Source organism: Propithecus coquereli, unplaced genomic scaffold (assembly GCF_000956105.1).
Source record: "Propithecus coquereli isolate 6110/MARCELLA unplaced genomic scaffold, Pcoq_1.0 Scaffold165, whole genome shotgun sequence".
Taxonomy (NCBI): Eukaryota; Metazoa; Chordata; class Mammalia; order Primates; family Indriidae; genus Propithecus; species Propithecus coquereli.
Window position 1 is genome coordinate 402,069 of NW_012141080.1, and position 18,135 is coordinate 420,203.

General features: G+C 43.3%; 1 protein-coding gene across 1 annotated transcript in view; it reads left to right on the forward strand.

Moving 5' to 3' along the window:
• HYDIN (HYDIN, axonemal central pair apparatus protein) overlaps window positions 1-18,135 on the forward strand; it is a 299,281-nt gene that overhangs the window by 177,124 nt on the left and 104,022 nt on the right. The window contains exons 27-36 of the mRNA XM_012641507.1: window positions 677-810; window positions 1,261-1,397; window positions 1,621-1,748; window positions 1,903-2,094; window positions 2,440-2,589; window positions 5,051-5,290; window positions 7,143-7,311; window positions 9,817-9,996; window positions 11,840-12,013; window positions 15,752-15,925. Of these exons, the coding sequence (XP_012496961.1) occupies window positions 677-810; window positions 1,261-1,397; window positions 1,621-1,748; window positions 1,903-2,094; window positions 2,440-2,589; window positions 5,051-5,290; window positions 7,143-7,311; window positions 9,817-9,996; window positions 11,840-12,013; window positions 15,752-15,925 (1,678 nt within the window). The remainder of the gene's footprint in view (window positions 1-676; window positions 811-1,260; window positions 1,398-1,620; window positions 1,749-1,902; window positions 2,095-2,439; window positions 2,590-5,050; window positions 5,291-7,142; window positions 7,312-9,816; window positions 9,997-11,839; window positions 12,014-15,751; window positions 15,926-18,135) is intronic.

Consider the following 18,135-nt stretch of genomic DNA (forward strand, 5'->3'; position numbering starts at 1 on the left):
CTGGCAAGAGACTTATTTAGATTTTTAAAAGATTTATACACATTTCAAAAAGATAACATTTCAAAGTACTTAAAATTACAAGTTTTCTAAAGTAAGTGCTCTAAGAAAAGGAAGGGAGAGGTCTCTTCCCTTATTTTCAACAGGGAAAATTAAGCCTCGTTTTTAATTTGCGTTTGCCTTTGCATATGCCCCTTTAGAGCCACACCCATCTCCCTCTTTCTCTCTGTCCCTTACCCCAGGCAACCACTAATCTGTTCTCCATCTCAATACTTTTGTTATTTCAAGAGTGTTATGTAAATGGAATCATATGGCACATAGCCTTTGGAGATTAGCTTTTTTCATTCAGCATAATGCCCTCGAGATCCATTCAAGTTGTGCACACCAACAGTTCATTCCTTTTCACTGCCAAGTAGTATTCCATGGGGTGGATGTATTATTAATAGTTTGTTTGCCCTCCCCCACCCCCTTCCCATGAAAATTTTAATACCACAAATACATTGTATATCTGTTTATGTGCTGTGGCCCTTTTGGAGGGCCACCAACCATTGTAACATCTAAGATATTTTCCACCTCCCCCCACAAGAACCAATTTTCACCCCTTTAGGAGTGATACTGTCCCCATTGGGAATGCGTGTTCTAGAAGAATTTGCTGACTTGCTCATCTCTCTTGTTCCAGTTAAGTGCTTATCTCCAGATGGAAGTAGAGCGACTTATAGTTCAAGGCTACGCCCTAGAACATCAGAAATCAATTATCCCTGATCTCACCAACAACACCTGCCTCAGCCATTGGAGTTGCTGCAAAACGGCCAAGTGAGTGCCCTTCTGTGTTGCATTTGTTTCAGAGTGTAGCATAGCAAGCCCTGCTGCCTTGCGCTGAGTACTCCCTGAAACACTGGTTGATCATCTGGGAATGAAATCCACTCTCCTCGTGTGATCTGCCCTCCCCCAGCATCAAGCCAACCAGGCAGGTTTCTGCCTCTTCACATCAGCAAACTCCAGCTTTGTCTAATGGACAAGCCCCGTTTCAGGTCCATGAGCGCCCACGCTGAACATGTTCTGAGATGATGGCTGAATCGGTGTGAACTTCCAAGGAGGTTATGTTGTTTCTAGTCTCCATTCTGGTGACCGTTAATTGTTCTCCACTCTGGAGAATAAAATTGTGCACAGGAGATAGAAAAGAACCTCACACTCTCTCACTTTGGGAAAAGTAGTCTTCCACGTTTGAAAGTGACTGGTAAGGAGAGCCTGTTTCTGTTTCAGAATTCAGCTGCCAGAGTATACCCTGGACTTTGGCTACATTGTCCTTGGTGAAGTCCGAACCCATATCGTCAAGATCACCAACACCAGTCACTTTCCAGTGTCCTTCCATGCAGAAAAACGTGTCCTTCATGACACAGGTAACCAGGCTGGGGAGACGCTTTCCTATCATACTTTGTCGTGTCTAACAAGGACCCCATCTGTACTGTCCTTCTGGAGCAGCGTTTGTGTTTCTTCAGGGATCGCCTGAAAGAGTTGTTGGTACACTGAGTGATCATCCTGCCTGAGAGGGGGATCTATCTAGAGCAGCTCTTACTTGCTACTTCTCTTTCCCATGAAGAAATTTTGTCTGTCTTGCTCTAGGATTCAGTACTGAGCTAGATCGTGTAAAGAATCTGCCTTACTGTGAAACAGAAATATTTGAAGTGAGATTTGACCCACAAGGGGCCAATCTTCCTGTTGGAAACAAAGAAGTCATTCTGCCCATCAAGGTATGTTGCACCACTGGACCCACCTGATGCTCCAGGTATCCAGCTCTGCTTGCTGATCGCCCCAGGATGTTCCAATTATTATGTCAGAGCTGTGAGTCTTCCCCCTCCTTGCCCCCCATGCCACATGGTAACAGCAATCTTATGCCTGCTATAGGTGGTTGGAGGGCCAACAGTTCACATCTGTCTTCAGGCCAAGGTGACCATTCCAGCTATGACTCTGTCTTGTGGAAAAGTGGAGTTTGCTGCAATTCAGTGTGGACAGTGCATGGTGGAAACTGTTCAGCTTTTCAATCATCTCCAAGTCCCTTGTGAATGGTTTGTCCAGAGCCTAAAGCCTGTCAACAAGGTAAATGAGTTGTGGCCCCTTGGTCCCCTTGGTCGCCTTTTCCCCATCTCCGTTTCAGCCAGATTTGTAAACCTAGGCCTTCATTCTCATCATTTCGATTTCCTGCTCAAAGACTTCAGTGGCAACCATTGCCTCCTGAATAAAATCTGGGCCCTTAGCCAAGCACTGGAGGCCCTCTCAGACCATACTGTCAGATCCAATGTCTTATTCATCTTTGTACCTCTGGTATCTACACATTCCTCGATACCTGAGAAATACTCGGGAAATGCAGGTTGTGTGAGTGGAAGATGAAATGAGTCCATTTTCCATAGAAGATGTTCTAATTATCTGATATTTATAAATCAGCTGGGGAAACACATGCCAAAGTACTTAAGACAGAAACTACGTGCTGAACTAACACCGAAGACACGGATCTTTGAGATCCAGCCGACTTCTGGAGTCTTGGATCCTGGAGAGAGGTCCAACGTGCAAGTGAAATTCATGCCAAAAGAAGAGGTGAGCTTTAAAGAAATGTGGCCTCATTTACATTCTCTTTACGCAAAGTTCATGCTTGTTTGGGTCTCAAGGGAAACTCTGAGTGACTCGTGCCTCGCTATTCTGAAGATGGCATTTCACGTGCTTGCTGGTTCATGTAGGAGCTGTGTGGCCTGGCGGTCTGGAATCAGCAGAACTGTCTAACATGTTGGTTTTTATCAGCAGACCTGGGTTAGAAGGCTTCTGCCTCTGCACCCACAGGCTGTGCCCTTGAACAAATCCCTTAGCCTCACTAAGCCTCAGTTTTCTCATAGATAAAATTAAAAAGAATAACATTGCATATCAAAAATCCCTTTTGCAATTCTGGAATGCAGTAAGCTCCAAAAATTGGGGTTGGGGAGATTTCGTAAGTTTCACACTACTTGGTTTTCAGAGTGAAACATTGCAACTGCAGAAACACTAATGTGTTTGATTATTGGGGACCTGCACCAACCCTGCTAAGAGTATCAGATAACACAGGGTATACATACTATTTTTAGCTTTATAAAAATGTGAATTTGAAAGTATCTGGCCCCTGGGTTTCAGTTATTTCAGTTACCTGCAATAACTACCCCCTAGGGTCATTTTGAAGATTAAATGCACAGCATTGGATAAAATACACACAGCATACTGCTCGATGTATAGTAAGCATCTTAATAACCGTTAACTGTTATCATCAGTAGTCGTGTTAAGCACTCCCTGGTGGACAGCCTCCCTGAGCTTCACAAACATCTCTTTTGTGACCGACCACCACCAGCACAAAGCTACTCCTGACCAAGAACACAGTAAAATTAATAAAATACTAGAACCAGAGAGGATCTCAAGAGGTTGCACCATAAAGACTTGTTCAAAGCCTATGGCATTTGGGATGTGTTTCCCTCTATTCTGTTATTTTGAAAGAAAAATTGATGTAAGTTTTATAGAACACCTGTGGTTAACTTCCATCTTCCTGGTAATGGCTTTGAGGAAATGCTTAAGAATCTGCAGTGAGAAAGAGGAAAAATGAATGACTTCATATCTCACTGTAAAATAAAGCCCATGTTTCTATCATTATCAAAATCTCTCCAACCCTTTTTAAAGAAAATTAATAATATATTTGTCATTCTTAAAGAGTCTTAAGACTATCAAAAGTTTACTTAAGATTTGGGATTTTTTTCCATTACTGAATGAGGGAAATACCAGTAAGTATAGTTTAAAAAAATAGATTTGGTCAGACAGTTCCATAAATGTTGAGTTCACATTGGTCAAAGTTAAAAAAAATGTTTCCACCAACTGAAGAGGAACTTTTTGGCTGTATACAAGGAATTGGTTAGCTCTGCAACCCATACAATCCATACCTGCATCTCCATCAATACCAGCAGCACAGAAAAATCACTGACATCCACACCAACCATTCTTAAACATTATAATGTGTTCACAATACTGTGTTAGAAAACAAATGAATGAAATGTTTTAGAAAGCAATTAAAATACAGAAGTTTAGGTCATAAAGTGCTAAGCCCATAACTATATAAAAAAACCTTCTGAGCCAATAATTTACTCTCTTACTGTATCCAACAATAGATATTTCTCCATGTGTGTATGTTTGTCTGCATACATTCCATCCATCAGATTTTTTTTCCCTTCGACCTAAGACAGGAGCTCTCCAAATTGTGATGCCACTCATGGCCCCTAAACCCAAGCCATGAGTCTAACTGGATGAGAATGGCCTGGGCATCTGGTTAAAAAGGCAGAATCCCCAGCCTTACTCTGCCCCTACTGAGTCAGGATCTCTGGGGATGGGACCTGTGAATCTCTATGTTTAATAGGTTCCCCAATGAAATCAGAATAGGAACCACTGAATGGAAAAGTAGATTTTTGTACCATTTGGAGAAAACGTGTAAGTAGTTATAGTATCATTATCAACTGGTATCTGATTATAATTGCATCCAGTGAATTGAATGCCCTAGCTCTGGCTTTCTGCTAAACTCACAGGAAATATACAAAGTACACACTTCAGAATCATCCCTCCCCAGGAGCAAGGTAGCTGGGGTATTTATGCAGTAATTCCCAAGAGTCTGCTTGAGGACTGCTCCCAGAAGGTGTTACTTCCTTGGCACTACTGCCTTGCCCTCCCCCTGCCCATGGGCAGCAGGGCCCATGAAATGAGAGCCTTTGGGCCCAGAAGTGCAGATAGTGGCAGTTGGAAATCTGAGCACACTGGAAGGTCTGAGGGATATGGGGGTGACACTCAGAGAGCCTGCTATAAGTGATGAAGCACTTAGTACAGTGCCTGGCATGCTAGATACTGTATATAGGAGTAATATAAATTATTCCTATGCAACTTTATAAGAAAATTTCTCTCTTAATCTAAATAGTTAAGTTTTTCCCATCAGTGGTGTACAGTTTTACATGGCATGCAATAGAAAAAAATCAGAGGCTTGTTTTGTTTTTATGTTTTCCAGAGATTCTACAGCCAAAACCTGGTGTTCCAGATTGCCCAGAGTACTCAAAAGCTTACACTGGTGGCCTATGGGCAAGGTCTGGAGCCACGCCTGGAATTTAGTCCTTCAGTTTTGGAGCTGGGGCCGCTGCTGCCTTTTGCACCTGGAGATGAGGCTGAGGTGGTCGTGAAGAATCCCTGCAACTTTCCCATTGAGTTTTACTCCTTAGAATTTGACCAGGAATATCTCACAGAAGAAAAGGTGAGCAGAGACCAAAGCCAAACCCCATTTTCCTACACGTGCTGGGCCCTGCCATGTACTACTCATGCTCTTCTCTCTGCACGTCGTAACTTCTTCCTGGCCTTTCCCTTTTCTTTCCCCTTGAACCCTTCCTTGTCAATTGATCACTTCTCTGTAGGCTTTGCTGACCTACCTCTCTTGACGTGAGCGGAATTAATTGCTTCTTTGTGATTCCATTATACATTTTAAGGAACTAATTGAAAAACTAATGCATGTTCAAGGTTAAAATTCAAACAGTAAAGAACTGTATGCAGCAATCTGCCTATATCATTATATTTGAAGTTGAGTTACTTGTAGACAGAATGTAATTGGATTGTTTTTTGAACTATGCTCTGCCAAGCTCTGTCTTTAGTTGGTGTATTTAAACCATTTACACTTAATGTAATTATTGATATGTCAGGGCTTGAGTCTGCCATTTTATTGTATTATTGTTTTTTGTTCTGTTTACTTTTTCCTGCCTTCCTGTCAGTTGCTTCAACATTATTTAGAATTCCATTTTGATTTACCTAGAGTGGTTCTTGAGTATCTCTTTGTATAGTTTCTTTAGTTATTGCTATAGGTATTACATGGTGTATACATAACATTATAATCAACTGGTATTGACATTTTACCAGTTCTAGTGTAATGTAGAAACCTTTCCTCCCTTTATCTCCCTATATCCTTCCTACTTTTTAATATAACTGTTTTAAATATTTTTGCATTATAATTGTCATTTTAACTATCAAACATAAGTTAGAAAACTCCAGAGGAGAAGAAAAATGTATTATATTTATCTGTCTTTTTACTCTTTCTGTTCTTTCTTCCCTTCTGTGATATTCCAGGGTTTCTTCTTTTATTATTTTCTTTCTGTTTAGAGAGTTACCTTTAGCTATTCTTCTGGTGTAGGTCTGCTGATGAAAATTTTTTAGTTTTTCTTCATCTGAGAATGTCTTCATTTCCCCTTTAATCTTGAAAAACATTCTATATCCATTTTTTTCACTGGATATAGAGTTCTGGCCTGACAGTTCTTTCAGCCCTGGCCTCCATAGTCTGATGAGAAATCCAGTGTTATTTGAATTATTTTTTCTCTATAGGTAAGGTTTCATTTCTCTCTCACTGCTTTTAAGAATCTTTCTGTGCCTTAGTTTGTAGAAGTTTGACTATAATGTGTCTTGGCATAGATTTCTTTTGGTTTATTTGGTTTGGGACTTGATAAGTTTCTTAAATCTATAGCCAAAATATGTCCCAAATATTACAGGGACATATTTATACTAAAAAAGGTATTTGTTGTTTACCTGAAATTCAAATATAACTAGGCATCCTATATGTTATCTTGTAGCTCCAATATACATTCACACACATGTACACACACACACACACACACACACACACTTAATACTATTTTACCTGTTTTTCCTTGAATCCTCTATTTATGAGACAAAAACCTTGCTTAGTGTAATATTACTAACCACAATATTTTTTAAGAATGTGTCATTCAAAGTGGATGATGGAGTCCTGTACTTTTGTCATGGGAAAAATGAAAAAGAAAAACAGTATATGTTATTTTTAAAACAAGAAGAAAATTCTTTTCCACATGTGGAATGCCCAGGCTGAAATAGAACAAAATAAAGAGCCTGTATCCCCACAAGTTCAGAACTCAGCCCTACTTCTTAGACCTCTCCAAAGGGTCTCACCCTTTGAAATCCAGAAAATATTTCTACAAGTCTCAGCCTCAGGTAGGAGTTTTACAAGCTCAACGAGCAAGCCCACCTAGAGCTACAGGGAGGAAACTTCTGCTGAGACCAACAGCAGTTCCTGTTTTCCCCTTGAGCAGATCTTGCGAAAGCTGAAGGGCTATGATTCCTACAACAGCCTACTGCTACCTCCCCGCAACCCAGGGGAGAGGCTGCCCCCAGAGGTGTATGAGTACTTTAGGGAGATGAAGAAGTCAAGAGAGGAACAGATGAAGGCGAAATTTCTGGAGACTCTGGCGCAGGAGAACGGTGAGAACTCAACGTGGAGAACCCCTGGCACTAGCACTGCCCTGGCCCCTTTAAATCCCCCCTGCTGTGTACCTGACAGATGCCCAGCTGAGGCTAGGTGCCTTATATGTTTTATTTCTAATCTTTACAAAATAGGATCCCTACAAAACAGGTCTTGTTACCCCCATTTCCTTGATGCAAAGGCTGGAACACATTCTGCTGTCGGTAGAATCCAGTAGGGTATTAAGTCTTAAAAACAGCTTATACAGATGGAAGAACACTTGCTGGATACTGTGCCAAGGGCTTTGCACATACAGGTAAGAAATGGAAGTGCAAAGAGGCTTGGTCCACAGTTTTAAGTGGCAGAATCAGGATTTCAGCCCAGGGCTCTCTGACTCCAGAGTCCATGCAGGTGACCACTATACGCCACTGCCTCCTATAGGTGTGCCAGGGTAATGTAAAGTAATGCATCATGCAAGGTAGACATTGGTGCCCTAAAAGAGATAGGGAGTGGGAGTTCACACAAGAAAAAGGCCAGCCCCTCCATGGGCCTGAAGGCCAAAGCCCAATCACAGAGCTGCACTGAGCTCTCGTAAACATACCCTTTCTGGCCTGGCCACCCCAAGTTATCCCATCATCTGCCCAGGGGCTCTCTTGTATGCTTGAGCATGAAGGTTACCGACTGACTTGTGGGACTGTGTGGCTTTTCTTGCTTTTCTGTGCCCTCTTCCTGGACATGTACCTCGCCTGTTCTTACTTGTTCTCTTCTGTGGAACTGTCATCACATGGCAAATTATTTTCTTTATACCTGCCTCCCCCACTAGCCAAGAACCGCCCCCTCTCCCAAAGACAGTGATCACATATTCCCCACTTGTAAACCCAGGGCTTGGAACAGCAGCTGAAACACGACAGAGCCCAGTGATTGAGTGCTAGAGGAGTAAGTGCGTTAATGATTGAATGGGGTCCTTTTCTCCTGCCCTTGGGAGTCTCATTGTCTCTCAGTGGCCTAAAAAGAAAAGAGAAGAGAAGGCTGCCTCCCACCCATCATCCTATAGTGTTCCTTGAGCACTGTGTTAGTTTGCTAGGGCTGCCATAAAAATATCACAGGCTGGGTGGCTTAACCAACAGAAATTTCTTTTCTCACAATTCTGGAGGCTAGAAGTCCAAGGTCAAGGTGTCAGCAGAGTTTCTTTCTTCTGAAACTCTTCTTCTTGTATATGGCTGTCTTCTCCCCACGTATTCACGTGGTCTTCCTTCTGTGTGTGTCTGTGTCTTAATCTCTTCTTATAAAGACACCAGTCCTATTGGATTAGGACCTACCCATATGACCTCATTTTACCTTAATTACTTTTTTAAGGCTCTATCTCCAAATACAGTCACATTCAGAGATACTGGAGGGTTAGAACTTCAACTTGTGAATTTTGGGGGTAGAGGGTACAATGAAGTCCATAACAAGCGTCCACCGTGTTGCAAGCACTGAACTAAAATGCTGGGGGAGGCCTTTGATTCAGGAAGGAGGTGAGGGGAGAGATACTTAAACTCAGAGGGACTGCCCAGTGGCCTGAGGCACGGGGCTGCGAGGGGCTTCAATGTACAAAGGACCTTGTGAGGCCAAAGAAGGGCCTTGTTGCTCTCATGGTCCTTACACACCATGGTCGTGGGTTCACTTTTCCTTTTGTCCTGATGGAAGATGGTCTAGAGCCAGGGACAGTCAGTGCAGCGGGAACCAAGGAAGGCTCACACTCTGCTTCTCATCAGCACTTCCCTGAACATCTACTCACTCTGCCCTCACGCTGTAGACGGTCCTTTTCTGCTCCCCTGACCACATCCAGGGAAGGCCCACAGCCCCAAGCACGTTGTCACCATTCACAAGAGAGCTGCAATGTCTTAGGCTCAAATCCAAATTCTCAACAAAGAGGACATCTTGCCCTGCAGTACAGGGGTCACCTTGTACAGTCACAGCCCACTGCATCCCCTGAAATCCTGTGGACTAGGGGACAATGAGGAGGTGCTGGGCCAACAAACTGCTAGATGTGCCTAACAAGGACATGGGGAATGTTCATGATAAATTAAGGGGGAAAGCAGGCTACAATTCAATGTGTACAATATGAGCTCAAGCGTAGTTGTGAAAAATTAAAAATAAATCGGAGAGGTTGCAGCTCTCTTATACTGGTATAAAATTCAGTGCAATTCCTCTGTTACCATTCTTTTGTCTAGCTGTATCTTTTTTTACAGCTGAATTTTATCATTTTTTGGCTCTTTTGAATTTTCCAAATTTTATGAGCAAATGCATAATTTTGGTATTTAAACAAATGTTAAAATGAAGAAAAACACTAAGCACAGAGGAACTTATGTAACAGCCAACTGACTGCAGTTCTTGTTCATTTGGGTTGGGTAGCGCGGGGCGTTGGGGATGGTATAGTGATTCTCCTCTTTGTCCTCTTTTCCTTTTCTGCCCCCATCACCCTTGTGCCCCACCCCCAACTCGTCCCTTCTCCCTGTGTTCTCATCCTTGGCTCCCAGCAGAAGAGGAAGATATGATCACATCAGATCAGGGAACCTCCGCAAGCACAAAGAGGATGTCACTTAGCCGAGGGATCTCTGTCACATCCAACCTGGAAGAGCGTCATGTCCCTTTGGTCGAGTCTAAAACCTTCTCAGATGATGATGACGATGAGGAAAGCCTGGAAAAAATAATGTTTCAAAGTAACCAAGCATTTTAATGTTTTGGTACCAGTTCTCTCTAAGCAGAAGTGGGAAATCTCTGCAGTGCCCTGTCGCCTTTCTCCATGAAGTGTCTCCTCTGAGCCCCACCGCCACTCCTTCTGGCCCTGCCCCCACACCTTCCCCTGGAGGAGCGCAGGTCTCCCCATTCACACTAGGATACAAGCATGGGGGCCTGCTGATGAGCTCAGCATGTGACATATTCTTGCCACTGCTGTCTGCATTTTGGCTAGACTAAGTATGATTCTGAAGGCCTAAATCTTCAATGCTAAAATTCCAGCAGGCTGGAGGTGTTTAGGGAAACATTTCACAGGGCGGGAGGCATTCTTCCCGGTGTGCCTCCACCCGGACCATTAGGAAAACCTCCTCTTGACCTCCCAGCACTGTGGGCCCATTTTCTAACATTTATTTTCCCCAAGTCATACAAGATGTTGAAACTATATTTAGAAGATTAGATTCAGCAAAACTGGGTTCACAGTGGCCATTTGTGTGCCAGTCAGTAAACCATAATAAAGCATAAGTGACCTTGTCACATGCTCATCTCAGGAAATAGGAATCACGGGCAAGATGAATGAGATCTTTAAAGAGTTTGGTTAAGTCGTTATTCTTAGCTCTCATCAACCAGGTGAGCAAATTAAGGCAGGAGAACGTGATGGCAAAACTGGGATTAAAGACAGAAATCCTGGCTCCGTGTTTAATCCACCCTGGCTCTGCTGACCCAAGTGGCTCCTGGTCTCTCATGGCCGCCTCCCCCACCCCACACAGCCTGGCTCTGCTCCCCATGCCTGGGCTCTCCCAGAGCCAACCGCAGACATCCTGCAAAGAAGGAAGCACACCACAGTGCTGAGGATGGGAAAACGTGGAAACCATCTCAGTGCCCATCAGTAGGAGACTAGTTAAATTATGATAAATCCACACAGTAGGAGGTATTTGGCAGCAGTTTCAAAAGAATGAGCTAGATCTATATTTCAGTAAATAGAAAAATATCCAAGATATATTATATGAAAAAAGCAAGTTATAGAACAAAATTTAGAGTATGAGCCTAGTTTTGTTATTAAAACACTGAAAGTTTGGGATCACTGTGTGTATTGGGCTGCATACTTACTCTGTATTCTGTATGTATTATTCTGCAGCTGGCTTTTTTCTATTATAAACGTTTCTCCAGGGCAATACTTTTGATCTAAATCAAAGTATGACAAACTTTTCCCATAAAAGACCAGATAGTACATATTTTGGACTTTGCAGGCCATACCGTCTCTGCTACAGCTACTCAACTTAGCCTTTGTAGCATGGAAGCAGGCAAAGACAGTACATAATCAAAGGGGCATGGCTGTGTTCCAATAAAACTTTATTTACAAAAACACATAGCAGGAGAGATTTGGCCTGTGGGCTGTAGTTTACCAGCCTGTGCTATCTAAGTCATTATTAAAGTAACTACTATGTATTAATTCCATAAGAGGAACATGCCATCATGTATTCAGCCATTTCCCTTAATGTTGCAAATTCAGCTAGTTTCTAATATTTTGCCACTATAAACAGTCTTTTCCCATACAAATGCCCTTTTTTTTTTTTTAGCAGGAGAGATTCCCAAAAATAAAATTAGAGTCAAGGAGTATTTGTGTTTTTAAATTTTAGTAACCGTGGACAAATTGTTAGCCAAAAAAGGCATTCTCATACACTATAGGCAAGGACTGCTGCAACATTTGCCATTTTAAAATAGCATTTAAAAAGAGAAATTTGTTCCCATTTCCACCAGTACCCATGTAAATTCTGACCGTAGACACATGCACTCACATGTGTATACACACATGTTTTTAATTTGCAGCTGACAAGATTCACAGCATTGATAGCCATTCCACAGACGAAGTTGGAGAGGTAGAAAACAACCCAGTGAGCAAAGCAATCGCGCGCCACCTGGGTGTTGACATTTCTGCAGAAGGCCGCTTGGCCAAGAGCCAGAAAGGCATCGCCATCATCATCCATGGGACGCCCTTGTCAGGTAAGCGACTGTTCTGAGGGGAGGTTGAGCCAGGGGTGCCACGTGTCCTCCGTAAACTCCGTGGCTTCCAGAGTGGCAACATCAGCTGTGTGGTCATGGCAGATACTAACGATTTTATCCAGGGAACAACATAGCAGAGTGACTACAAGCATGAACCCTAGAGCCAAACAGCCCTATGTCAGATCATAACCTATAATGCCATTTCTAGATGAGTGCATTTGGGAATGTTACTTAAGTTCTCTGTGCTCAGTTTCCTTGTCTTTAAAATGGTATTAACAGTATCTATTTTATAGGGTAATCATGAGAATTAAATGAAAACATTTGTATAAAATGCTTTTCCCAGTACTTGGCACCTAATAAATAAACAAAAATCTTTTGATATTATCATCATTATTACTACAATGATGGTTACCATTCATAATTATAATTCTGGAGTTTGAATCCCCATTGGAAAAAGACTCAAATCACATGCTATATATTCTCAAGGAATATCTTGCTAACTATAACCCAGTCAAGGAGTGAGCCATCCTTTAACAAGAATCCTATTATTGCCTCTAAAATTACATGTGCTAACTTCACTATAAACCCAAAGGAGCAAAATCACCTACATTGAACAAGATCTTCAACTTGTGTAGTGATGTACAGTTTACAGAGCTCCTGCCCATCCATTTCTCTCTTTAAACTTCACAACCACCCAGAGGAGAGAGTTTGATTGGCCCCACCTCACAGGAAGTCAAGGTTCACAGAAATTCAAGAACATCTGCCAAGGTCACCCAGCTAGTGACAGAGCAGAGGGACCTTGGGAGGATGCCCTGCAACCTCTCTTAGCTTTAGCTTACTTGAGGAAGGGCAATGAAACCTTTTTCTGATCCAATTACTGTCACTCATACAGACAACATGGGGCATATTCCATGTTCTAATCACCGAGAGGCTCCAGGAATCTAAAAATGTCACAATCCATTACCCCTTCCTTTGAAGAACCTTTCCTTGAGAAGTCATAAACCAGAACCTAAAAGGTGGAAGGCCAGATCTGGGGGCAATAGGTGAAAATCAAACAAGGTAAATAACATAGTTAAAAATGTTTTGAAGACCCCACTGCATGCAGCCGTTGCACTGAAAGGAGTGTGAGAGAGATGGTGGATAGGCCAGGAGAGATTGAAGACAGCCAAAGAGTTAGCCCTGAAGACGCACCAACATGGAAGGAGCTACTAGCCCCATTCTAGGGGAGGGTTCAATCACATTTTCATCTGGAGACAAAAAGCATATTAAAGAGTGGATGACAGCAGTAGCAACCCTGGCATTTTCATGAAGCCTTACAGTTTCCTAGGAATGTTCTTGAAGAACAGTTTAACAGTATATGTCAAAGACTGTTCAATGTAAATTATTTTGCCCTTTTTGTTTATGGTGAAGTTAGCACATATAATTTTTAAAGATAATAAAAGACCCTTTTGTTTATAATTTATATACCAAAAGATTATCCCCAAACTGCTAAATTGCTGGCCTCACAGATACGGAGTTAAGAAGAAGAGGGAAGACACTTCATTTTGAATTTATATATCTCTGAATTGTTCGAGCTTGTATTCTTTTCATAATTTAAAACATTAAAATATTAGAGAAAATCCAAGACATTAAATTATTTTAAAAGAGAGAGAAAAATATGTGCAAACCCTTTGACCTGGCAATGTTACTTCTAAAAATTTCTTAGGAAAATAATTAATGATGTGGACAAAGATTAACTGCAGCACTGTTTCCCATAATTTAAAAATTAAGAGCAATTGAAACATTCAGTATGGGGGACTGGTTAATTAAGACATGGTGCATTTGTGTAGTGAATTTTTTAAAATTTTTAATTGATAATATACATTTTTATGGGCTAGGAAGGGTGGGGAAGATAAAGATTAGTTAATGGGGACTGACATGCAGTTAGATAGAAGGAACGAACTCTAATGTTCAATAACAGAGTAGGGTGACTGTCGTTAACAACAATGTACCGTATATTTCAAAGCAACTAGAAAAGAGGACTTGGGATGTTCTCAGAATGTAGAAATGATAAATACTGGATGTGATGGATACCCCAAATATCCTGACTTGATCACTACACATGCTATTCCTCTCGTGAATTATGTTGCCATTAAAACAGTGTCTTGGACACCCACATTCATGGAAGCATTATTCACAATAGCCAAAATACGGAGACAACCCAAATGGCCACCGGTGGATGACTAGGTAAACAAAATATGGCACAATGGGATGTTATTCAGCCATTAAAAGGAAGAAATTCTGACACATGCTACAACATGGATGAACATCGAAGACATCGTGCTAAGTGAAATTAGACAGTCACAGAAGGACAAATATTGTATGATTCCACTTATATGAGGTACCAGAGTAGTCAAATTCATAGAGGCAGGAAGAAAGGGAGACAGAATGGCGGTTGCCATGGAGTGGAGGGAGAGGGAACTGGGAAGTCAGTGTTTAATGGTTGAGTTTCAGTTTGACACAATGAAGAGAGTTCTGGAAATGGACAGTACTGATGGAGACACAACAATATGAATGTACTAAGCACCACTGAACTGTACACTTACAAATGATTAAAATGGCAGCCAGTATGTATATTTTACCACAGTTAAAAACAACAGTATCATACAAGTGTATTGAATGCATAAAAAGATGTTCATGATATATCATTTTACAGGAGGAAAAAAATGCCATACCTATGATTTGTATTAATAACTTGTATTAGTTTCCTGTTTCTGATGTAACAAATGACCACAGACTTAGTGGCTTCCAACAACACAAATTTACACTCTTACAAGACTGGTGCTCAGAAGTCTAAAATAGGTGAGCAGAACTGCATTCCTTCTGGAGTTTCTCAGTCCATTTCCTTGTCTTCTTCAGCTTCTAAAATGTCACCTGCATCCCTAGACTCATGGCTTCTTCCTCCTCCTTTAGAGCCAGCAATGTGGCATCTCCCAGTCTCTCTTTCTGCATCTGCTGTCACGTCACCTGCTCTGACTCTGACGCTCCCGCTTCCCTCTTTTAAGGACACTTGCAATTAGATCATGCCCACCAGGATAATCTAGGATGATCTCCCATATCAAGATCCATAAATTAATCACATCTGCAAAGTCTCTTTTACCATATAAGGTAACAGACTTGCAGGTTAGGATGTGGACATTTTCAGGGGACCATTATTCAGCCAACCATGTAACCCATTTCTTTTTTATAGGAAACGTAACTACCATAGTTACAGATGCTCACTTAACAACCATAGGCTAAATATAGTATCTCCAGGTGAGAGGACTATGGATCTTCTTTCCTTTTCTCTTGCTTGTTATTTCTGAATTTTCTGCTTTCTTTTTAATGACAGTACTTTGAAATAAGAAAAAAAATTAACACGGTTATTCTTTAAACCAAAAAACTCTTCCCATTAGAATCAGAGACAGTAGGAGCCACAGTATTTTAAAGATCATCTGATAGAATCTGTTATTTAAACTGAGGAGAAAACCCAGTGAGGACGTGGTTGCCATGGCACACGTGCATCAGTGGTGGGACCGGGACCAGACCCACAGCCCTGACTCCTGGCTGAGGTTGTCCTTCTCCTTGCTGCTGCCACCTCTGCCTACACAAGAGACCTGGGAGCAGAGCACTCAGAGAGATCCCTGTACAGGGACCTGTGTTCTAGAGACATTGAGCAAAGGAGAACCCTTTAATTCAACCCTCTGGCCTTTTTTATAGGAAAGTCAGCCACCGCCACGAGCGTGGCCAAGTACTACAACGCGGCCTGCTTGAACATTGACTCCATCGTGCTGGAAGCCGTGTCCGACAGCAGCAACATCCCAGGCCTCCGTGCCCGTGAGCTCTGCATCAAGGCTGCCATAGAGCAGTCCATGAAGGAGGCAGAGGAGTCTGGTAAGAGCCCATTTTTCCCAGGCTTTCTGTGGTCAGGTCACCGCCGCCCCCACTGGTAACGCCCATCTTCTCCATGCCCCCACCGAGCTCGCCGCCCTCGGCCGGGCTGGAGGCTGACTGAAAGATGCTGCCAACTTAGTAGCCAGAAAAGAATTCTCCTGTCCAAGCATGTCCAGGTCTCCTGCCCTGCCCAATGCAGGCACACTCCTGGCACTGCAGGGAGCAGGACGATGGCTAGGACGCAGCCCGCACCTATGGGGGCTGACACGGGAGGGGAAGCAGACACGGGCTCATGCAGAGCAGAGGAAAATAACATTGCAACGGCGGTACTCGCTTCTGTGGAAGAGCAAGACTGGGATGAGTGGGTTCACACAAGCGCGATTCGGGGACGTTTTCATGGAAATGGGCTTTGAAGGAGCAGGAGGATGTTGATGGGCAAAAATGGGGCTAAGGACAGTCCAGACCAAGAAGCAGGGAAGCTGACGGTAAATTAGGGGTAGGAAGGCAGGCCGAGTCTCAAATGCCACGATTAGGAATTTGGGTTTTATTCTGAAGGGAAAGAGGAGCTGGGGCAGTTTCACACTATAACGGGTCAGAAAGTCACAAGAGGGAAGCAGGCCTTTGCGATGTGTTGTCAGGGAAGCCACAGTGAAGCTGCAGGCGAGGTGGCCTGGGCCGGCTGACCCGGCGTTCACCTGCACAGTGGAGAATGAAAGGGGTGGGAGGCATCCGAGATTTCTAGCCACAGAAACCCAGAGGAGAGTGATGCCATTTACCAAGACAGGGAACACAGAGGGGAGAGAAAGTTTCCTAGAGAGGAAAATGAATTGAGTTTTTGTATCCCGTGGTAGGGAGGTTGGGTGTGGCCTTCCTACCAGAAGTGGGAATCCTGGCCCCGTCAGGTCATCCGAGGAGCTACAGGGCAGCAGAGCAGCTGCTCAGTGGGAAAATCCGTTGCGTACCTGCTCAGAGCGGAATCCTTTTTATGTCGATACTCGTAGCACTGTGACATAATCCCAAAGAGTGCACCAGCCTGCTGGTTGATAAAACTGGCTGGGGCTTTCGGGGTTGTCCCCTTTCCGCAATACCTCTGCGTGGGATGCTTAGGGAGTGGAAGACTCTTAGCTAGGGAGATAAGAGAAAAAGCCCTTCGGAGGGAATCCCCAGCTATGTCATAATTCTGGTTCTCTTCAATGTTTTGTTTCCTCTTCTGTGAAATAAACATTTCATAGTGATCTGCGGAGCTGTGTTCATGTCCTGTGCCAAATGGTGAATTTGAGCTCCTGGTCTGAGAAAGTAACTCGAGCTAGAGACAGAGTTGGGGGAGTCTTCCTCAGCGAAGTGAGAGGGGCAGCCACTGGGGTAGATGAACCAGCCCAGAAAGTCCCAGAAGGAGGCAGGAGGGATGGATGAGGCGAGATGGGACCTTGGGGAACACTTACATGTTAGGTGGAGGTGGAGGAGGAGAAGAAGCCAGGAGAGGCTGAGACTGCAGCGCAAGGGTCACGTGGGCAGAGGAGTCATGGGGAAGTCAAGGAAAGAGGCTCCTAGCCTCAGGGAAGGGAGGGGCTCAGGGGCTGCATCTCTCCAGAGCCCTGCCCGGCCTTCCTGTTCTGTTCTCGCAGCCCTTATCTCTAGTCAGCATCGCATTTATTCTGCTTACCTCACTGTCTGTCCCACGCGCCCACCACCCCCAGCAGGATGTAAGCTTCTAGGGGCAGGGATTCGTATGCATTTTCCTGACTACTGTACCCCAGCACCTGGAACAGTGGCTGGAACATAGTCGACACATAATGAAGATCTGTAAAAACGTATTGAATCAATAAATGCACAGAATCTGAGACTGCTGAAAGCTCAGATAGAATGAGCCCTGAGTAGAGCACCACTGTGTTTCTCAGTCTCGAGGTTTCTGGCGCTTTTGGAGAGAGCCCTGTCGGTGCAGGGGTCAGGCCCTAACCTCCGCTGCCTGTGTGCTGTGGAGTCCACAGGCTGTAATGTCGCAGAAGCGGTAAATCCAGCTCTACCTGTGCCCTACAGCAGCCACCAGGCACGGGGCTTCTGAGCACCGGAACTGTGTCTAGTCCAAAGAGATGTGCTGTAAGTGGAATCTGGAAGATGCAATATGAATATCAGACTAAAATAACCCAGTTACAATTTTTACACAAAGTTTACATGTTGAAATGATCACATTTTGGATATATTGTATTAAA